Source organism: Ahaetulla prasina, chromosome 9 (genome assembly GCF_028640845.1).
Source record: "Ahaetulla prasina isolate Xishuangbanna chromosome 9, ASM2864084v1, whole genome shotgun sequence".
In the NCBI taxonomy this organism is placed as follows: domain Eukaryota; kingdom Metazoa; phylum Chordata; class Lepidosauria; order Squamata; family Colubridae; genus Ahaetulla; species Ahaetulla prasina.
The window spans coordinates 13,131,332-13,153,550 of NC_080547.1; the positions used below are offsets into that span (position 1 = coordinate 13,131,332).

Consider the following 22,219-nt stretch of genomic DNA (forward strand, 5'->3'; position numbering starts at 1 on the left):
AAACGTCTTCCAAAAAAACCCCCAAGAAAGTCCAGTTGCCTCTTGAAAAAAGCACTTTTGGGATTCACCCAGAGGTTCCCCACCTGGAAGGTCAAAATTAAGATGGAGAAGGTGATCCTTCAGCCCCAAACCACGGATGGCTTTAAAGGTCAAAAAACCCGCAGCTTAATTCGTCCTTAGATGCGGACAAGAATTCGCACCAGGGCCCGGAGCGCTAGTGCTACGTGCCTGTGTTGGCAAATACCTGCCAATCGTTTGGCTATTGCACTCTGGACTAATTGAAGCTTCTGTGTGGCCTTTAATGTTTCTGAGATATGACGTCTCATAAAATCTAAGAATGTTGAGCAATTATCCATCCAACCTTTTGCTGGAGGCAGAATCTGCTACAGCATTTCAGACAGAAATTTCAGACTATCCAGTTTCTTCGGTTTGAAGAAGAGAAGAACTTCATTTCTTAGGAGTGGGAGAATATCTCTTGTCTTTAGGAAATTGATCATTTCTTGTCTTGATGGAAGATAATATTTTTAGCTCAGGGTTGACATGAGGGGTCCTCTCTGAGCTTGGTCGTTTTCTCGCAGGCGTTTCATTACCCAGCTATGTAACATCACCAGCGCTAGAAGGGAGTCTGAACGAGAGTAAATCCGTCTCCCTGTTAGCACTGATGATGTTACCTAGTATGGTAATGAAATGTCTGTAAGAAAAGCAACCAAGCTCAGTGAGCACCAAGGATCCCACAAATCCCTACTCACAGTCACTCATGCTCTAATCACTTCCCGTCTTGACTATTGCAACACGCTCTACATGGGGCTGCCCTTGAAGAGCATGTTGGTACAAAATGCAGTGGCCCGCATGGTTCTGTGCAGACCTCGGTGTGCACATGTATCACCTCTCCTGCGGGAGCTGCATCGGTTGCCGATTTGCTTCTGGAGTACAATTCAATGTGCTGCTTGTCACCTTTAAAGCTCTTCATGGCTTGGGACCAGGTTATCTGAGGGACCGTCTTTTGCCGGTCACAGCTACCTGACCCACCAGAGTGGGGAGGCAAAGAATGTTGTGGGTCCCATCCCCTAGGGAGATCCACCTGGTGGGACCCAGATGAAGAGCCTTCTCTGTGGTGGTCCCCTCTCTCTGGAACATCATTCTTCCAAGGATTAGAATGGCCCCCGACTCTGACATTCTTCCAGAAGATGCTGAAGACCTGGTTCTGTCAGTGGACCTGGGGAACCCAGTCACCACGGCGGGTTTTGGGGGTCAGGGGTGCTATTGAGCAGGTTCTGATAGGTTCTGGAGGACCGGTAGCGGAAATTTTGAGTAGTTCGGAGAACCGGCAAATTCCACCCCTGGCTGGCCCCAGAGTGGGATGGGAATGGAGATTTTGCAATATCCTTCCCCCAGGAGTGGGGTGGGAATGGAGATTTTGCAATATCCTTCCCCTGCCACGCCCACCAAGCCACACCCACCAAGCCACGCCCACAGAACCGGAAGTAAAAAAATGAATTTCAACACTGGTGGTGGGGAGGGTGATCTTATTATATATGATTCTCTGTTTTATGAATGTTATTGTTTTTATATGATGTTTTTATATACTTGTAAGCCGCCTTGAGTCGCCATGTGCGAATAGGCAGCCATATAAGTTCCCGAAATAAATAAATACATTTCTGGTCTGTTCCGAGAAACAAATAATCCGTTTCTCTCTCTTTCCCTTTCAGGTTCCTCATTTCAAGGTTGCTCCTGAAGAGTTCCTCAAGCTTCAGTTCCAGAGATTCACAACTTTGAACCTCCATCCCAGCAACACGGACATCAGTGTCGCCGTTGCTGGGATCTTGAATTTCTTCAACTGCACCACTGCCTGCCTCATCTGTGCCAAAGCTGAATGTAAGAACCATGCTCTAAGCTCCACGTCAGTAAACATTTAGCTTTTGCTGCCCAATTTATTTATTTTTTATGTTTTGCTTTATTACAAGGCCACCACATATGATGAAATGTGCCCTTTCTTTTTGAATTACATTTCCAACATTTGCTAGACATATTGGTTTGTTTTTTATATAAATAATATTTATGGTAGTTTTTCTTTTCCATAACTCTAGTACATAGTCAAACAGACAGTGTCATTTTTATATACTTTGAATTAACAGTTCAAGTAAAATCTACATTTATATACATATATATATATACATCCTCAATATTCCTTACGAATATTACCTATTTTTGTTTCTGCTGTCTAACTTACCGCCAGAGGGATTGATTATCCAGAAAATATTTGAATGTGCTGAAATGAATAAACTAACCTTAGAATTAAAAGAAAAAGATGATTCGGAATATTAAGTGGTTTGGGAAAAATGGTATAGGTGGATAAACAACAAAAGAAGGTGCCATTGTTAATCTCTAGTTTCTTTCCCATAAAGTTTGCCATTTCTCTAGTTTTTTTTTGTTTTTTTTATTTACATTTATATCCCGCCCTTCTCCGAAGACTCAGGGCGGCTTACAGTGTATAAGGCAATAGTCTCATTCTATTTGTATATTTACAAAGTCAACTTATTGCCCCCCCAACAATCTGGGTCCTCATTTTACCTACCTTATAAAGGATGGAAGGCTGAGTCAACCTCGGGCCGGGCTTGAACCTGCAGTAATTGCAGGCTGCTATGTTTTAATAACAGGCTTCTAACAGCCGGAGCTATTACAGCCCTGTTCTATGTTATAGCCAAAGTTGCATCTTCCCCCGATGGAAGACCAAGTAATTACAGAACAAGAGAGACCACCGATTGACCATCCATTCTGACCATAGACGTGTGCAACTTGTGTTCACACAAACAAGCCAACTAAAGACCTAGTGGGCTTATTCCCATGGCAAGCTAAGCTAAGCTGTCTTGTTCGTTTTTAATGGATGGGTGGGTTGCGTGAACCCAACTGTGTGTCAGGCCTGGAAACCATACTAGACTTTAGAGTTCCAGACGCTGCCACATTTTTCCCCTGAGGAGAAGAAGGGGGGTTGAGGGGTATGGTAACATTCTTCAAGCTGTCAAGGTCGGATGGTGTTCACAACTGCAGGAGGAGTGGCGAGAAGATATTCGAATGAACTGGGAGAACGTGGGACCATGTGACCAGCAAAGGGGTTAGGGGGGGTGGGACTCTTGGGGTTTGCATAACTGGGGAAAGAATCCGGAAGTTCAGTTTTGGAATTTCACTCATCGTGTGCCAGTTTCCTCATGCTAGTAAAGAACTCTGAAAGACAATGGCTTCTGAGGTTTTTTTATGCAGAAGAGGTTTTTCTGGAACCTTGATACTGTGTTGTGTCTGCGCCCCCCGAGCCAGGCCCCCTGCCAGAAAGTGACTTGGAAAGTGAGGGGGAAGAGCCATCAGGACTTACCTCGGGAGCACCGGCTTCCCTGGCTCAGCTCCAGGAGCCAGAGGCAGGCCAGGTGGAGGAGATAACGAGGTCTCCGTCCCCTGACTCTTCCCCCCCAGGCCACGCCTCCAGACCCAGCTGATGGCAATCAGGCCTGGCTGGACCCTAGGTTTTGTAGGCAGGAGAGGTGGGAACAAAAGAAGCAGGGGTGGGGCAGGCCTAGGAAGTGCTGAGTCATGGAGCCACACTCCACAGGATATAAAAGCAGCAAGGGCTGCTATACCTCTTCGTAGCAGGCAAATCAACTGCTTGACTAGAGCTGAAGTATTGTTTGTTGACTCATCGGCATCAAGGGAGATAACAGAGACACTTGGCAGATACTCGCTAGTTTGCTGCCAGAGCTGATAGTGCCGGCTAATTAAGTCATCGCTCGGACTGAGGCAAGGGGGACAGAACAAACTGTTAACATTTCAAGACAGACAATATATAAAAAACAAAAACAAAACAAAAACAGGCTGGGGGCATGTTGTTGTTACTGTCTCTTCAAACTTTCTCCAAGGTCATTCTTTGACTCTCTACACCATCCCACTTTTCTTTTTTATAATTTAGTGCATTGCACACATGAGGTCATAAAATGGATTAATTCAATTAACAGGTTAACAGAGTTGGAAGGGACCTTGTGGGTCATCTAGTCCAACCCTATCCTCCCACGCCCAAGCAGAAGACCCTACACCGTTTCAGACAGATGGCAGTCCAGTCTCTTCTTGATAAACTTTATCCAGTGATAAAGTTCCCACAACTTCTGAAGGCAACTTCTGTTCCATTGCTCTCACAGAAAATTCCTCCTTATTTCCAGATTGAATCTCTCCTTGATCAGTTTCCATCCATTATTCCTTGTCTGGCCTTCAGGTGCCTTGGAGAATAGCTTAACCCCTTCCTGACAGATGGCAGTCCAGTCTCGTCTTGAAAGCCTCCAGTGATGAAGCTTCTACAACTTCTGGAGCCAAGTAGTTGCACTGATTAATTAATAGATTAACACAGTTGGAAGGCACCTTATAGGTCATCTAGTCCAACTCCCCACCCAAGCAGACCTTATACCATTTTTGACAGATGGTAGTCCAATCTCTACTTGAAAGCTTCCAGTGATGAAACTCACACAACTTCTGAAGGCAAGCTCTTCCATCAGTCGATTGTTCTCACTGTCAGGAAATGTCTCCTTATTTTCAGATTGAATCTCTCCTTGCTTAGTTTCCATCCATTGCTTCTTGTCTGGCCTTCAGGTGCTTTGGAAAATAACGTGACCTCTTCCTCTCTGTGGCAGCCCCTCAAATATTGGAAGATGCTATCCTGTCTCCTCTGATCCTTCTCTTCACTAGACTAGCCAGGCCAAAGTATATTATATGAACTCAGACAACCCAGATATGTCTAGTGGATGTGAAACTGGGTTTCTAACTCTTGCTACCATCCACATCTCTTTACTATAAACTCTGGATGGCTACAATTATGTATTTTTGCCCCAGATTTCTCTAGTGTAAGGCAGCCTGGTTTTCCGTTCGAACTCTGCCTATTTTTCCTTGACCTCTAATTCATCACTCACCTTGTGGGCTTTGGGAACTATCTAGCTATTTCTTCATTACTAATGGTAGAACAGAATCTATGACTTTTAAGAGGACAATTGGAAGGATTGAACAAGAACAAGAACAAGCAAGATTGTTGTTGTTAAAGGCTACGGAGTAGCAGGAACATACTCCGTAGCCTTTAACAACAACAATCTTGCTTGTTCTTGATCTATATTTCTCTCCACCTGAAAGCCCTCGTGGCAATTCAGTATCAACAGCATGTTTTTTTGCACTTTGTCTTAAGCCAGTGGTTCTCAACCTTTATAGTACTGTGACCCCTTTAATACAATTCCCCACGATGTGGCGACCCCCAACCGTAAAATTATTTTTGCAGCGATCTCAGTGCACCTCAGCAGCCGCAGAAGGGGGGGAAAAGTGGCAAACTTTTTTCGAATTTATCGCGCCTGAAGCTGTATTGGCTAGTGATCTGAACTGCTTGTGATTACCTTGAGGATGGAGGCATTAAAGCGGAGACTCCTCCCCTATTAAGTTTATCGCGCCTGAAGCCAGATTAGGCTAGCGATTGGGAGTGATTGCTTGTGGAGTCAAACATTGGAGCACGATTCTTCGACTCGCAAGTATACTTCCCATATTTCCGATGGTCTTAGGCGACCCCTGGCAAATCGTCATTCGACCCCCAATGGGGTGGTGACCCACAGGTTGAGAACCGCTGTCTTAAGCACTTTGTCTTAAACACGGAGTAGTAAGAAACCAAATCAGGAATGCCGAGTCATCAGAGTCTATGGAGATTTTCAGTCGTTCAAGTTGGCAGGGTTCCGAGTAATACACCCATAGCAAACAAAACTCCAAGGCAGGCAGATTCTTCAAAGAATAATTTTATTGGATATATCATATTGGCACAGTTCTGGTGAAAACCGACTCTGAAGGTTCCCGCAGTTTTCACCTAATTAAAAGTAAAAGTGTTTTTCCCTTTCCCAAACGATCAGTCACACGGTCCAATCAACGTGCCATCCAGTTGCCATGTAACTTCACTCCTCCTTGCTCTGACCAGCTGTGAAAATGTCCTTGGTTCCCAGAAGAAAGTTAAAACCCCAGCTATCTCTATTCCCGCCCCCCCCCACCACACTGCTATTCCTCAACTCCAGTGTGGCAACCCTGAAGCTTCAAAATGGCTTCGGTCAGGTCAGCTTCAGGATTGACACGAGGTCATAGTTGTCCCAAAGGTGCTTTTCCAAAAGGCAGTTGGACGTTGTTTTTGCTTGAAGATGTTTTGCTTCTCATCCAAGAAGCGTCTTCAGTTCTGACGTCAGAACTGCCTGAAGCATCAGAATCGAAGCTTCTTGGATGAGAAGCGAAACATCTTCGAGGGAAATTTAGATATGAGCCAGCAGTGTGTAGCAGCTGTTAAAAAAGCCAACACAGTTCTGGGCTGCATAAACAGAGGGATAGAATCAAGATCACGTGAAGTGTTAATACCACTTTATAATACCTTGGTAAGGCCACACTTGGAATATTGCATTCAGTTTTGGTCGCCACGATGTAAAAAAGATGTGGAGACTCTAGAAAGAGTGCAGAGAAGAGCAACAAAGATGATTAGGGGACTGGAGGCTAAAACATATGAAGAACAGTTGCAGGAACTGGGTATGTCTAGTTTAACAAAAAGAAGGACTAGGGGAGACATGATAGCTGTGTTCCGATATCTCAGGGGTTGCCACAAAGAAGAGGGAGTCGGGCTGTTCTCCAAAGCACCTGAGGGTAGAACAAGAAGCAATGGGTGGAAACTGATCAAAGAAAGAAGCAACTTAGAACTAAGGAGAAATTTCCTGACAGTTAGAACAATTAATAAGTGGAACGACTTGCTTGCAGAAGTTGTGAATGCTCCAACACTGGAAATTTTTAAGAAAATGTTGGATAACCATCTGACTGAGATGGTGTAGGGTTTCCTGCCTGGGCAGGGGGTTGGACTAGAAGGCCTCCAAGGTCCCTTCCAACTCTGTTGTTATGTTATGTTATGTTATGAAATCAAAGAAAGTCCAGTTGCCTTGTGGAAAAGCCCTTATGGGCCAAGCCATCAAGCAAGTGGGGAGCGTTTCAATCTTCCCTAGGCCTCAACAGCAGTGAAGCCTTCAGTCGGTGTTCCTGGATGTACAACTCACATGTACCTGAACCCACTCATAGCCAGGGGTGGGCTGCTGGGGGTTCGCAGGGGTTCGGGAGAACCTCTAGATAAGATTCTGTGCAGTTCAGAGAACCCCCAAATCCTACTCCTGGCTGGCCCTGCCCACCCCGCCCCGCCCCGCTCTGACCCTCCCAGGAGTCCCCACAGTGCCCGTTTTGGATGAAGGTAAGTGCAAGGTGTGCATGGAGGCTCATAGAAGGTGAAAAACAGGCCTACTGGAAGTTTGGGATCGTTTACGGCCTCCAGAGGGCTTCCAGACCCTGGGAAGGCTGTTTTCGCCCTCCCGGAGGCTCGAACAAAGCCTCGGGAGCCAAGGGAGGGCAAAAATGCCCCCTCCCCCGCCGTGGTGCAGGAGGTTGAGTAGGCCACGCCCACCATGGCCACACCCACCCAGCAACCGGGCATGTAACCCCTTACTAAAATTTTTGAACCCCACCCCTGCTCATATCCTTGTGTAAACCCAAGGCACACGGCACACTAGAGCAGTGGCACATACTTGCTGGGGAGTCATACAGCTGCTTGGTGTTTTCATTTTTTCTTCTCCGCTTCATTTGTTCTTTCGTTTTAACTGGCTAGAACAGCTCAGAAACCAGATTGCTTTTAAAATAGCACGGCACCCACCATTAATTGAGTCAGGTTGATTGCTTTTAATCACGTGCAACTGAATGAGCTGGCGGCCAGCTGAGTGCAGCGGGGAAGAGGGCTCAGGGATAAACTGTGACATCAAACTACAAGCCTGAATTATGGGCCATATCCCAGTTTATAACAGGACCAGGGGGGAAAAAGGCAACCTTTTCCCTTTCTTTTTTCCACCCATTCCTTGAATTCTTTCTCAAATCAAGAGGCATCTCTGCCGCGGTGTGGCTCAGGCTGTAAGAAGCCTGTTATTAAAACACAGCTGCCTGCAATTACTGCAGGTTCTAGTCCCACCAGGCCCAAGGTTGACTCAGCCTTCCATCCTTTATAAGGTAGGTAAAATGAGGACCCAGATTGTTGGGGGGGCAATAAGTTGACTTTGTAAATATACAAATAGAATGAGACTATTGCCTTACACACTGTAAGCCGCCCTGAGTCTTCGGAGAAGGGCAGGATATAAATGTAAATAAATAAATAAAAAAAATGAACGCGGTGAATATTTTTCTTTTCCCCTTGTGTCTTAAATTCTCTTCATCTAACCAGGATAAGATTGGACAGAGAGAAGTCCGCTGTGTCTTTATTTAAAAGGCAGGCCCTGAAGTGTGGGATTTTTTTGGGGGGGGGAGGGGTGTTCTTTTTGCAAGATGTTTTTGCTTTTTATCTTTTTTTTACTTAAAACAAAACAACTTCCATATTGATTGAGACTATTTAGGATGAAAAGGAAAACACGTTTGCACACGCATTCATCTTGCTAATCTTCCTAGCCTTTAATCAAGTTTAGCCTGCTCTTTTGCTGTTTTCCGAAGCAGCGCAATTAGATTCTGGTGACGGAGACCGACTGAATAACCTTTGAAAAAGATCTTGAGGTGGGCCGCCACATTTCAAGAATCCACCACCACTTACTGATAATTGACTGAAGGTCCAATCAGTGTTATGAGATGGTGAGCATAGCTTTGTCAAAACACAGCTAAATCCATCTTGCCTGCATTCCATCTCATGTTGTGGTCTCCACCAGATACATCTAAGACAGGGGTAGGATTCCACTGGTTCAGACCGGTTCGTCCGAACCGGTAGCTCCTACGATCAGCTGGGAGTGAACCGGTTAGCTCCGATGATCAGCTGGGCCCACCCGCCCGCCCCTACGCTTTACTCACCTGTTCTATCCTCCCTCGCCTCCATCCGAATGATGGCTTAATTAGCCGTCACTATCAGCTCTGGCAGCAGAATAACCAGTGTCTGCCAAGAGCCTCTGTTATCTTCCACGACGCTGGTGAGTCACCTAGAAACAAACTTCAGCTCTTAATCAGTGGATTTGCCTGTTACAAAGAGACACAGCAGTTCTGGCTGCCTTTTATATTCTGTGGGGTGTGCCTCCATGACTCAGCACTTCCTAGGCCTGCCCCACCCTTGCTTCTGTTGTTCCCTCCTCTCCTGCCTACGAAACCAAGCCTGATTGCCGTCAGCTGGGTCTGCAGGCATGGCCTGGGGGGGGGAAGAGTCAGGGGATGGAGGCCTCGTTATCTCTTCCACCTGGCCTGGTTCTGGCTCCTGGAGCCGAGCCAAAGGAATCGGTGCTCCTGAGGTAAGCCTTACCGGCCCTTCCCCCTCACTCTCAGAGTCACTTTCGGGCATGGGGCCAGGTTCGGAGGCTGGAGCCACAACATCACCTATATCCTCTCAGCTGATTCACGTGGCACAGTGGATTGCCACGCCTCAGCTGTGTTACGCCCCAGCAGCAACGCGGAAGGTACGTTTTAGTTAAACTGCGCACACACACGCAGCGATCACCAAACCAGCTTTTAAACCAGCAGGATCCCACCACTGATCTAAGAAGCCCACCAATTTTTTCTCCCTTGCTTTTAGAACCCGCCTGTTTCTAGTTTGCCCAGACAGTGTATGCTCTTCTTCCACTGGCCATGTGATTCACCCCAAAATCATTAAAGAATATTTGGCTTGATGTTCACAATGGGCTTTCATTCAAGATGGAAAGTAGAGCCATCACTGACACTGACTTTTAAGACTCTATTGCTGAATGCCAAAAGGTGGGAAACGTAGTTTATTCAATTTATTTTTATTTATAAAATTTATACGTCCCCGCTCACTCTCGGGGACTCTGGGCAACTTACAAAAATTAAAAAGCCCGGTATACAACAATAAATAAACAAATGGCAAAAATTTCAGTGTACTTGAAAGATCATTCACAAGAAAGATATATATTGGAATGGGGAAGGTGGATTGATTATGTTCAAAATAAATATCAGACTAAAAAGTATCAAATAGCTTATGAATGAATAGAAAGTAATAATTGTATCTGTATATATTTTTCTTTTGTGTATGGGAAAAGGGAGTTATGGCTCTATGGGTGGGATTGGAGTTTATGAATAGTTAGCGTAATTTAGCTTATGATTGTTAGATGTTATACCCTGTATTTTGCTCTGGGAAAGGGGGTGGAGGGAAGAGGGTGGGGGTGGAGGGAGGAGGAGGGCATGTATTTGTTAAAATTTGTTGTAAAACTTTTTAATAAAAAAAAAAACAATAAATAAACACCAGGACGCATCAGTGGCTAGCTTGTCGACCAAAAAGTTGGCAGTTCAGTGGTTCGAATCCCTAGCGCTGCATGACGGGTTGAACTCCCGTTATTTGTCCCAGCTTTTGCCAACCTAGCAGTTCGAAAGCACATAAAAAATGCAAGTAGAAAAATAGGGACCACCTTTGGTGGGAAGGTAAGAGCGTTCTGTGTGCCTTTGGCATTTAGTCATGCCGGCCACATGACCACAGAGATGTCTTTGGACAGCGCTAGCTCTTCGGCTTTGAAACAGAAATGAGCACCGCCCCTTAGAGTCGGGAACGAATAGCACATATGTGCGAGTACCTTTACCTTTACCTTTACCTTATACAACAATAAAAACAATAAACCCTCACCCCCACCCTGCCCTGGTGACATCAATGAGTCACACTTGATGGGCTCCATCCCACTCTGGATTGCTCAGGACTTTGGCAAAACCAGGTCTCCAGGGCCTTGCAAAAGAGTGTCAGAGTGAGGGGGTAAGTCGAATCTCTGTAGGGATGGTGTTACAAAGGGAGGGATCCACCACCTACATTCTTCTCTGTAGGAGAGGGACCCACAGCCTTCCCTGCCTCCCTGCTCTGGTGGGTTAGGTGGATATAATCGAGAAAGACTGTCCTTCAGATCATATTTATCATCCCTTTGGGAATTTGGAGTTGACTATTTCTTAGACTAGAACGTTCTCCTTGTGTTTTAATGAAAAGAAGGACTAGAGGGTGACATGATAGCAGTGTTCCAGTATCTCAGGGGCTGCCCCAAAGAAGAGGGAGTCAAGCTATTCTCCAAAGCACTTGAGCAGGGGTCTCCAACCTTGGTCCCTTTAAGACTTGTGGACTTCAACTCCCAGAGTCCCTCAGCAAAGCTGGCTGAGGGACTCTGGGAGTTGAAGTCCGCAAGCCTTAAAGGGACAAGGTTGGAGACCCCTGCACTGGAGAGTAGAACAAGAAGCAATGGGTGGAAACTAATCAAGGCGAGAAGCAACCTAGAAATAAGGAGGAATTTCCTGACAGTTAGAACAATTAATCGGTGGGACAACTTGCTTCTCGAAATTGCGGGTGCCCAATCACTGAAGGTTGTCAAGAAGAAATTAGACAACTATTTCTCTGAAATGGTCTAAAATTCCCTACCTAAGCGTGTGGGTGGCGGGGGGGGGGGGCTTGGACTTGAAGACTACCAAGGCAGGGGTGAAATCCAGCAGGTTCTGACAGGTTCTGGAGAACCAGTAGCGGAAATTTTGCTAGTTCAGAGAACCAGCAAATACCACCTCTGGCTGTCTCCAGAGTGGGGGTGGGAATGGGGATTTTGCAGTACCCTTCCCCTGCCACATCCACCAAGCCACGCCCACAGAACCAGTAGTAAAATTTCACCACTGCTCCAAGGCCTCTTCCAACTAAGTTATTTTATTCTCACTCTTCACACAGATAATCAGAACACAATAATTAACAATGTTGGAAAATGAGCATGGAGGTTCCAGGAGAAAGTTCCACTCTTTGGACAGGCAATATTTCTGTGTACTGTGTATGCACAGAGTAGGGTCTAATTTCATTTGGAGGGGGGGCGAATGGAGAACAGAAATCAAATTAGCAAAGGGTCAAAGGGCGGGAACCTCCCGACTTTCCAATGCTACCAATCACCATAAAAAACGTGGTCTCTTCCCCCTCTATTTATTACTGCATGCATGGACAGCTCTTAGCCGGCAGATCCAGTAAGCTGCTAATTGCTGCCAACCAAAATAAGGGCCATAAACAAGGTCAGGAGAGAAAACCGAACAGAGGCGATGGGAAGGGAGCGAGTTTTAGTAGCTGGAATTTGAATTGGGGGGGGGGGGCTGTGGAGAAAGAAAAGAAGAGAAGCTTCTCTTCCTCTCAAAATTGAGCAGTTTTCAGCCGTTTAAGAAGAGGAGTTCAGCCAATTTAGTGGAGAAGTCAGGGTGTTGTTGATTATTGTTGTTTTTGTCACCGTTTGGCCTTTTAAAAGAGAAAACCGGAGCAAAATGGAATCATACACCGCTCCTATTGCCCCTCTTTCCAGCAGTAAATGCCTCTCACCTCCCTCCAGTGAAGGGAATCACAAAAGATTGCTGGTTGCACAAGGTATCCCTAAAATACACATTATTTAATATCAAAGGCTATAAAAGTGGACCGATGGGAACAATGTGTGTGGGGGGGGACTTTAAACCTACCCACTTGAAGGGAGCTGAGCAGCGTTTTGACATCTTAAGTGATGCTTAAGTAAAAAGGGGGGGGGCTCTTGTGTGCTGTTAAATCCCACCTCTTGTGAAATAAATTCTGTATTTTTGCTATTGCCATGCGATTAATCCTCAAATGGGTTCGCATCTAGGTATAATGGGAAGAGAAGGAACAATATAGCAATATGACATCAAGAGACCTGGGTAGACAAGCTGGTAAACACTACATTGTGATTTTTCTTTTCTTTTATATTCCTTCGCTTTAGGGCACTCTTGGGTTAGTTTTTGTGACTTAAATTGTTGCGTAGGCAAGAGAAATCCAAAGTTTTGATTATATTTTGGTGCGCCTCTGAGTGTTGCTTCTGTAACATTTTACAGGCTAGCTGGCCGGCCCAGAGATTTGTCTCAAGTCAGGTGGGAATTAATGTGGGAATTAGAAAGAGGGGAAATGATTCGTTTCAATTTTAAAATATTGAAAACTTTCACCAAAAACATAGATTTATATAGTTCTAGCACAAGGCTGGGCCACATTGTTGGCAGGGATGTTTCCAACCAGCAAGTCATTCACGTGAATGGTTAATACCACTTTATAAGGCCTTGGTAAGGCCACACTTGGAATACTGCATCCAGTTTTGATCGCCATGATGTAAAAAAAGATGTTGAGAAAGAGTGTAGAGAAGAGCAACAAAGAAGATTGGGGCAGTGGTGGAATTCAATTTTTTTTACTACCGGTTCTGTGGGCATGGCTTGGTGGGCATGGTGTGGCATGATGGGCGTGGCTTGGTGATAATAACTCTGTTATTCTGTGTGCATGTCAGTCCTGGGGGCACTGTAGAAGATGGATCGTTGTTTGAATAGTGCCACATTTGCAGTAAATATCCTTTTCATCTGGGAGAGACCTCTAGTTTTCAGTGTGGATCTCGCCAAACCAGTTCTCTTCAAACATCTCCCCAACCATCCACTCCTCCTCCAAACCTCCAGGCAACTCCTGGGGGGGGGAGGGTTAATCCAATGACGAAGAAGTTTAACTGGAAGTTTACATCTTTTTTCATTGTTGCGTTTGAGGTGTAGTAACAATCTCCTAGCATATTAAAAAGCAGTGATTTCACTCTCCCAACAAAATTGCGTACAGTCAAGACTATGGTTTTCCTAGTTGCAATGTATGGCTGTGAAAATTGGACTATAAGGAAGGCTGAGCGCCAAAGAATTGAGGCCTTTGAACTCTGGTGCTGGAGAAGACTCCTGCGAGTCCCTTGGACTGCAAGGCGATCCAACTGGTCAGTCCTAGAGGAGATCAACCCTGACTGCTCTTTAGAAGGCCAGATCCTGAAGATGAAAGTGAAATACTTTGGCCACCTAATGAGAAGGAAGGACTCCCTGGAGAAGAGCCCAATGCTGGGAACGATGGAGGGCAAAAGAAGAAAGGGATGACAGAGAACGAGATGGCTGGATGGAGTCACTGAAGCAGCAGGCATAAGTTTAAATGGACTCCAGAGGATGGTAGAGGACAGGAAGGCCTGGAGGAACATGGGGTCACGATGCGTCGGACATGACTTTGCTACTAGCAACAACAACAAACAATCTCCTCAGCACCATCTATAAAGCTTCATCTTGATTTCAATCTTTTTATCGGGGGGAGCACTTGGCCAAATAATGGGTGAGACAGATCATGTCATGGAATGATATTTAAGCTAACATTGATATATAACTAGACAGGTCCTACATTGGGTGATAGAAAGGGTAGGTCAGAAAGTGTGGGTCACTGGCTCTACATAACAGCCTAGTAACTGGAAGGGGGCCATCTTGTCCTTTCCACCAGACAGCAGAATGACTTGGATGCGTTTATATAATATATTACACAGATCCTGGCTTCATCTGGGGACATATGGCATGAGAGAAACAAAGGAAAGGGAAGATAAATGGAGGCCAGACTCAGTAGGAGGAACAGCATGTGTTTATCGCAGTTAAAATCTGTTAATTATTTTGTCTTAAGGTAGCATTGCTGTTTCGATGCCCAGATCGCCACTCCCAACTTTTCTTATGCATTAGAAGAATCTCCCAGGCCAATTAAAAGCGGCCTTCCTTATTTATTATTATTTATTATTATTTATTTAGATTTTTATACCGCCCTTCTCCCGAAGGACTCAGGGCGGTGTACAGCCAAAGTATAAAAACAACACAATGTACAATTAAAACAAAAACTTAAAACAAACATAATCCATAAATGGCCGAAATTAAAACAATCAAATTTAAAAACCCTTAAAATTTATAAATAATAACCCCGATTAAAATCGTTTAGAATTAAAAGTTTAGAATTAAAAATTTAAGCCAGTCCCGCTTGAATAAACAAATGCGTTTTCAGCTCACGGCGAAAGGTCCGAAGGTCGGGTAATTGGCGCAAACCAGGGGGAAGTTCATTCCAAAGGGTAGGAGCTCCTACAGAGAAGGCCCTTCCCCTGGGGGCCGCCAGCCGACATTGCTTGGCGGACGGCACCCTAAGGAGTCCCTCTCTGTGAGAGCGCACGGGTCGGTGGGTCCTTGATCTTGAAGTGCTGTGACTGCATACATCTCAACTCCAGAATTTTTAGCAGCGGGCCGTGCTAAGCTAGGAACAAGGAACAACACGCTGGGGAAGGAGCATAGCTTTTTAGCAAGAAGGGCTACCTGGAAGGAGTCCCCCCCCCAAATGAGGATTTCAAAGCAATACTTCTAATTATGAAGGGATCAGGGTTGAAAGGACAACCCAATCAAACAAGGCAAGGGAGAGGGGCATAGGTTGAATGCAATAAAGGTAGCAAGACCTGGGGTGAAATGCTCCCGGTTCGGACCGGATCGCCCGATGTGGTAGCGATCTTGGCTGCCGGTTCGGAGAACCAGTAGCAATCGCGGTGCAGGGCTCTGCCCACCCGCTTGGCTGTTGTCACTTCCTGGTTTTAACCAGGAAGTAATGTGTTTTGTACCATCTGCGCATGCGCAGAAAGGTTTTGCGCATGCGCAGAGGGGGTGTGGGCGCATGTGACGCAGGTGTGCGGCGCATGCACTTCCAAACCGGTAAGGAAGGTAAGTGGATTTCACCCCTGAGCAAGACATAAATGTTTCAGAAAGATCATTTACGGTTGAGGGAACCGTCATGGATAGGTCAACGTCTGGATGATACAGTGCCTCAAACATGTAAAGGGATGAAAATGCAAATGGTCCAGTCCTGAAGATAGTACTGTAGTCACCTCTGGTCTACCGGAAGGTCAGAGGTCCCAGGCTGACCAGTTTGCTTTGTATTTCGAAGATAAATCTGTCTGTATTTCCTTGGGTCAATGGGATATCGCCATGGGGAACAAAATTCTGCAGTGGTGACAGGAAGGGCATCCGGCCAGTAAGGGCATCTACTCAGCTCCATTTAGTTGCCCAGACTCCACCCCGCAAGGGATTATGGGGTCATTAAAGAGAAGGTGATGATATCACCATGGAGACTGAATGGAAGATGGATGAACCAGTGGTGGGTTTCAAAAATTTTTACTACCAATTCTGTGGGTGTGGCTTGGTGGGTGTGGCATGGTTTGGTGGGCGTGGCAGGGAAAGGATACTGTAAAATCTCCATTCCCACCCCACTCCAGGGTAGGGTTACTGCAAAATCCCCATTTCCTCCCAATCAGCTGGGACTCGGGAGGCAGAGAATAGATGGGGGCAGGGCCAGTCAGAATTTTTACTACCGGTTCTCCGAACTACCCAAAATTTCTGCTACCGGTTCTCCAGAACTGGTCAGAACTTTCTGAAACCCACCTCTGGGATGAACCCCAAAATATATAATCATATTAAAATGAACACCTGAAGATAAGACACTCCTTGGAATTTTGAGGTCCACAACTTGTCTTCTCTAGAACTTTCTGTCTTTATGAGGTCCACCAGAAACAGGACAGCTTTTAACAAATGACCTTGTTCCCATGTTGTACATCTGTTGTGAATTTCACCCCTGCGGTTTGTGAACCATGTTGTGTGGATCCGAACTATTCTTTCTGTTTTTGATGACCTAATGCTTAGTTCCTAATTTATTTATTTTTTAATCCCATTCTTGGAGTGGAGGATTGTTATTTTTTCCCTCTTTAGAGATTTTACAAATAACAACACACATAAATTAAAAATATTTTTCCTCCAAAGCTGCGAAATTTTATTTCATGATAAAACTGAAAGCTTTATCCCTATTGATTAACATGATTGATTATAGACTCATTTATTACAAAATTAAAACTGTAGGCTTTAATCAATTACCATCCATTCTAATTACAGATGAACTGCGTGAAAAGTGGAGGGAGGGAAGGGAAGAAATGGAAGACTGTTTTTTTAAAACAATACTCCATAAGTTATTCATTGGAGAGAAACTATTACCTTCATTAAATATGCCTCGAATGTCACCTGTAGCAAATGGTTGTAATTTCAACTCTAATCAGTTAAACACAAAGCAGTTCATCAGCAAAACACATAGTTTTCAGAGCAATCGATTCAAAGAAACTCTGCCTGTCTTCTAGACATTTTGCTGTTTGGTTTTTAGGGATGCAAAGACTTTATGCCAAATCCTTCATGGATTTTATACGGCGTCGGAGCCTAGAGGTCAATTTTGTCGGAAAACAATATCTCACACAAAATGGAACATCCTTCTCTTACACCAGATACCTTAAGGCAGGTGTCTCCAACCTTGGCACCTCCAAGACCTGTGAACTTACCCAGAATTCGCCAGAAAATACTGCTGGCTGGGAAATTCTGGGAGTTGAAGTCCATAGGTTTTCCACCTGCCAATATTGGGTGGACACACCTGCCCTAAGCAATAGAAGTCTGGAATAATCTGCATCTCTTAGGTCAGTCACTTTTAAACTGTTTCACCAAATTACCCTCTTTCCAGTCTTTATAGTATCATTAGGGCCGTAGTGGCACAATGGTTAGATTGCAGTACTGCAGGATACCTCTGCTGATCACTGGCTGCCAGACTAGACTAGACTAGACTAGACTAGACTAGACTAGACTAGACTAGACTAGAATAGAATAGAACAGAACAGACTAGACTAGACTAGACTAGACTAGAATAGAATAGAATAGAATAGAATAGAATAGAATAGAATAGAATAGAATAGAATTTTTTATTGGCCACGTGTGATTGGACACACAAAGAAATTGTCTTGGTGCATATGCTCTCAGTGTACATAAAAGAAAAGATACGTTCATCAAGAATTCTAAGGTACAACACGTATTTAATGATTGTCATAGGGTACAAATAAGCAATCAGGAATCAATCAATATCAATATAAATCGTAAGGATACAAGCAACAAAGTTACAGTCATACAGTCATAAGTGGAAGGAGATGGGTGATGGGAAGGATGAGAAGATTAATAGTAGTGCAGACTTAGTGAATAGTTTGACAGTGTTGAGGGAATTATTTCTTTAGCAAAGTGATGGCATTCCAGAAAAAACTATTCTTGTGTCTAGTTGTTCTAGTGTGCAGTGCTCTGTAGTGTTGTTTTGAGGATAGGAGTTGAAACAGTTTATGTCCAGGATATGAAGGGTCTGTAAATATTATCACAGCCCTTTTTTTGACTCATGCAGTATACAGGTCCTCAATGGAAGGAAGGTTGGTAGCAATTGTTTTTTCTCCAGTTCTAATGATCTTCTGAAGTCTGTGTCTGTCTTGTTGGGTTGCAGAACCAAATCAGAGAGTTATGGAGGTGCAGATGACAGAATCAATCATTCCTCTGTAGAACTGGATCAGCAACTCCTTGGGCAGTTTGAGCTTCCTGAGTTGGCGCAGAAAGAAAATTCTTTGTTGTGCTTTTTTGATGATGTTTTTGATGTTACTTGTCTATTTTTGGTCTTGAGATATGATAGAACCTAGAAATTTGAAGTTTTCTTCTGTTTATATTGTGTTGCCTAGTACTGTAAGAGGGGGAAGTATGGAAGGGTTTCTCCTAAAGTCTACCATCATTTCTACGGTTTTGAGTGTGTTCAGTTCCAGATTGTTCTGGTCACACCACGAGGCTAGTTGTTCAACCTCCCATCTGTTGCGGATTCATCATTGTCTCAAATGAAACCGATCACTGTTGTGTCATCTGCGAACTTCAGTAGTTTAACAGATGGATTTTTAGAGATGCAGTCATTGGTATACAGAGAGAAGAGAAGTGGGGAGAGCACACGGCCTTGGGGGGCCCCTATGCTAATTGTACAGGTATCTGAGTTTAGCAGTTTGGCAGATCGAATCTCACCAGGCTCAAGGTTGACTCAGCCTTCCATCCTTCCGAGGTGGGTAAAATGAGGGCCCAGATTGCTGGGGGCAAGAGGCTGACTCTGTAAACTGCTTAGAGAGGGCTATAAAAGCACTATGAAGTACTATATAAGTCTATTGCTGCTATTGCTATTATCTCATTCACACATGACCCCTTTCTCCAAAAATACAGATACTATTGCTTTATGCAAGCCACTCAGGAGCGTCAATCCCAAACTTGACCCTCAATTCACAAAGAAGCAATTACAAATTGTTCCATTACCCCCAGGATACATCCAAATTGCCCCTTCGGCTCCACTCCCCAGTTTAAGAAACATCATTTTACGATGATTGCTCAAGTTGGATCATACAACAGTCAGAAATTCGGTTTGTTATAAATTTAAAAAAAAAAATCAAAATGATTTAATAATAATAATAACAACAACAGAGTTGGAAGGGACCTTGGAGGCTTTCTAGTCCAACCCCCTGCCCAGGCAGGAAACCCTACACCAGTGGTTCCCAACCAGTGTGCCGCGGCACTAAGGGGTGCCGTGAGATCTTTTGAGGGTGCCGGGAACTTTTGAGCTACAGAGATTTTAAATATCTATTTCCTTATAAGGGTGCCGGGAACTTTTGAAAGGCTTTCCAAGGGTGCCTCAAACAAGAAAAGGTTGTGCCTCAAACAAGAAAAGGTTGGGAACCACTGCCCTACACCATCTCAGACAGATGGTTATCCAACATTTTCTTTAAAATATTTTAAAAAAAATTTTTGTTGCAAATGTCTCAACAGTGGCACAGAGTATACTTGTGAACTTGGGGGCACTTTCAGAAAAAGACCAATACAAATTCCAGAGAAAGAACTGCGAGATTTAGCAGAGAAACAAGAATTATGAGGTTATCTTTCTTGATTCACGCCGAGAAAAACAGTAGAAAAGAGGATAGCAACCTAATATTGTGGCCCATTGTTATCGCTCACTGATCGGTTTTCCAACCTGATACTTTCCAGTTGTTCCCAGGGGCCCCACATGCATCTGGAGAGTTCGGTAGCAGGTTGGGGAAGGTTGTTCTGTGTGATTAAAAGCGACGTGGCTTCTCGGAAGAAAGATATAAATGAACTCTGCTAGGTTTTGCTAGCTAACGTATACAGGCGTTTGAGTTTCGAGAGCCAGACCCGAGCTAACCATGTGGATAATAAAAAAGCTAAGTAGGGTTAGAGTTTATTTTATTTTATTTTGATTGATTGATTGATTGATTTTGTCAAGCATTTATAAGATAACAGATGCAACTATAAACATGATTATGAATAGATGAAATGGATACAAATAAAAGGGAACATTAGGACAAGGACGGTAGGCACGTTGGTGTGTTTATGCACGCCCCTTACAGACCTCTTAGGAATGGGGTGAGGTCAAGAGTAGACAGTCTAAGGTTAAAGTTTTGGGGGCTTGGGGAAGAAACCACAGAGCCAGGTAGTGCTGATGGATGAAATTTCCTGTTGAATCTGTGCTCCTCTTCCCTCGCAGGCCTTCTAAACCTAGAGAAATTGCTCCGACAGTTCCTTATCTCTAAGGAAACGCTCTCCGTCCGGATGCTGGATGAAAGCTGGGATCCCACGCCATTGCTAAAAGAGATCAGGGATGACAAAACAGCCACCATCATTGTCCACGCCAATGCTTCCATGTCCCACGTGATCCTTAAGAAGGTAAGAATAGGGGATGCTTAAAGCACACATTGCGTGTGAGTCAGTTGTATTGAGTTGTGTTGTGTGTGTGTAAAGTGTGAAAGTTTGTTTTTGAGCATTTTGTGGCTGTGTGAGGTTCCTGCTTCCTGCAGGGGCCATTTTGGGTGAAGTGCAGCTGCTTTTACATTGTGTGTGAGTCAGTTGTGTTGTGTTGTGTTTTGTGTGTGTGTGAAATGTGAAAGTTGATTTTTGGTACCTCTTATTATTTTGTGTACTTTGTTTATTATTTTTATTATTTATTGTTATTGGCCACGCCCACCCAGTCACTTGACCACCAAGCCACACCCACCAATTAAGCCACGCCCAGAGAACCGGTAGGGGAATTTTTTAGATTTCACCCCTGGATGCTTTAGTAGCTAATCTGCAAAGTTGGGATAGGATTTTCATGTTAGCATTTGGAACTTGGGTTCAGGAAATTAAGGAATGGGCAGGATTTTTATGTTGGGATAGTTCTCCCATGAAATGGAGCTTGAACCAGATATTTCTCTCTTTGGGTGCAATGAGAATATATCTGCTGAACAAAACTCCGCATTGGCAACAGGAAGGGCATCTGGCCAGTAAACACTCAGCTGCATTCAATTGCCCAGACTTCACCCTGCAAGGGATTATGGGAAGTGATGGGTTTCAATTTTTTTTACTACTGGTTCTGTTAGTGTGGCTTGGTGGGTGTGGCACGGCTTGGTGGCCATGGCAGGGGAAGGATACTGTAAAATCTCCATTCCCTCCCCAATCCAGGGAAAGGTTACTGCAAAATCCCCATTTCCTCCTGATCAGCTGGGACTTGGGAGCCGGAGAATAGATGGGGGCAGGGTCAGGCCGAATTTTTACTACTGGTTCTCCGAACTACTCAAAATTTCCGCTACCGGTTCTCCAGAACTGGTTAGAACCTGCTGAAACCCACCTCTGATTATGGGGTCATTAAAAGAAGTCGATGAGTTCTCACACGAAATGGATTTTCCAAAGCCATAGAATTTCAGAGAAGAAAAATTCAAAGACCATGGCACGAACTTCCATCTGTCCAGAAATCGTTGAGCTTTCCAATCTTGGAGAATGTTTTGTTCTACCTCAGTAGTCATTTTCTCTCCCTGACTTTCTATTTTCTCCACGCATCCTGAAAAAAAGTATATGTATTGTTTTCTTGCCGTTCCGAAGATTTATTATGAGTCAGAACAGTGGGCCCTTCAGGCTTTGACGTATTTGGCAGTGTTCCTGAACAGTCCATCAAAAAAAGGGGAACAAAATAAACAATGTATAAACAAGCATTTAAATCCACTTGTTCCTCAACACACATTGGCCTACCATTGGACAGAGCCTTTTCAGGATGATAGCAACTTCACAAACTTGGGCCTTGAGGGCAGGCACCTTTGATGCTGCCTGACTTATCTGGTATCATCTGCACATCTGAGGTTGTTGATATTTCTTCTGGCAATCTTAATTTCAACTATTCCTCTATCCCCGCCTTTCTCATGATATGCTCTGCATATGTATGGCTGTGAAAGTTGGACCATAAGGAAGGCTGAGTGCCAAAGAATGGAGGCCTTTGAACTCTGGTGCTGGAGAAGACTCCTGTGAGTCCCTTGGACTGCAAGGCAGGGGGTTGGAATAGAAGATCTCTATGGTCCCTTCCAACTCTGTTATTCTCCTATCCTTCCTTCCTTCCTTCCTTCCTTCCTTCCTCATCACTGGAGGTTTTCAAGAAAAGATTGGACAGCCATCTGTTTGAAATGGAATAGGGTTCCCT

The 22,219-nt window shown here is 44.5% G+C and overlaps 1 protein-coding gene across 1 annotated transcript in view; it reads left to right on the top strand.

Annotated features, from left to right (window-relative positions):
- GRIK4 (glutamate ionotropic receptor kainate type subunit 4) overlaps positions 1 to 22,219 on the top strand; it is a 494,843-nt gene that overhangs the window by 325,006 nt on the left and 147,618 nt on the right. Inside the window, exons 5-6 of the mRNA XM_058194562.1 lie at positions 1,710 to 1,875; positions 20,261 to 20,439. Coding sequence (XP_058050545.1) covers positions 1,710 to 1,875; positions 20,261 to 20,439 — 345 coding nt within the window. The remainder of the gene's footprint in view (positions 1 to 1,709; positions 1,876 to 20,260; positions 20,440 to 22,219) is intronic.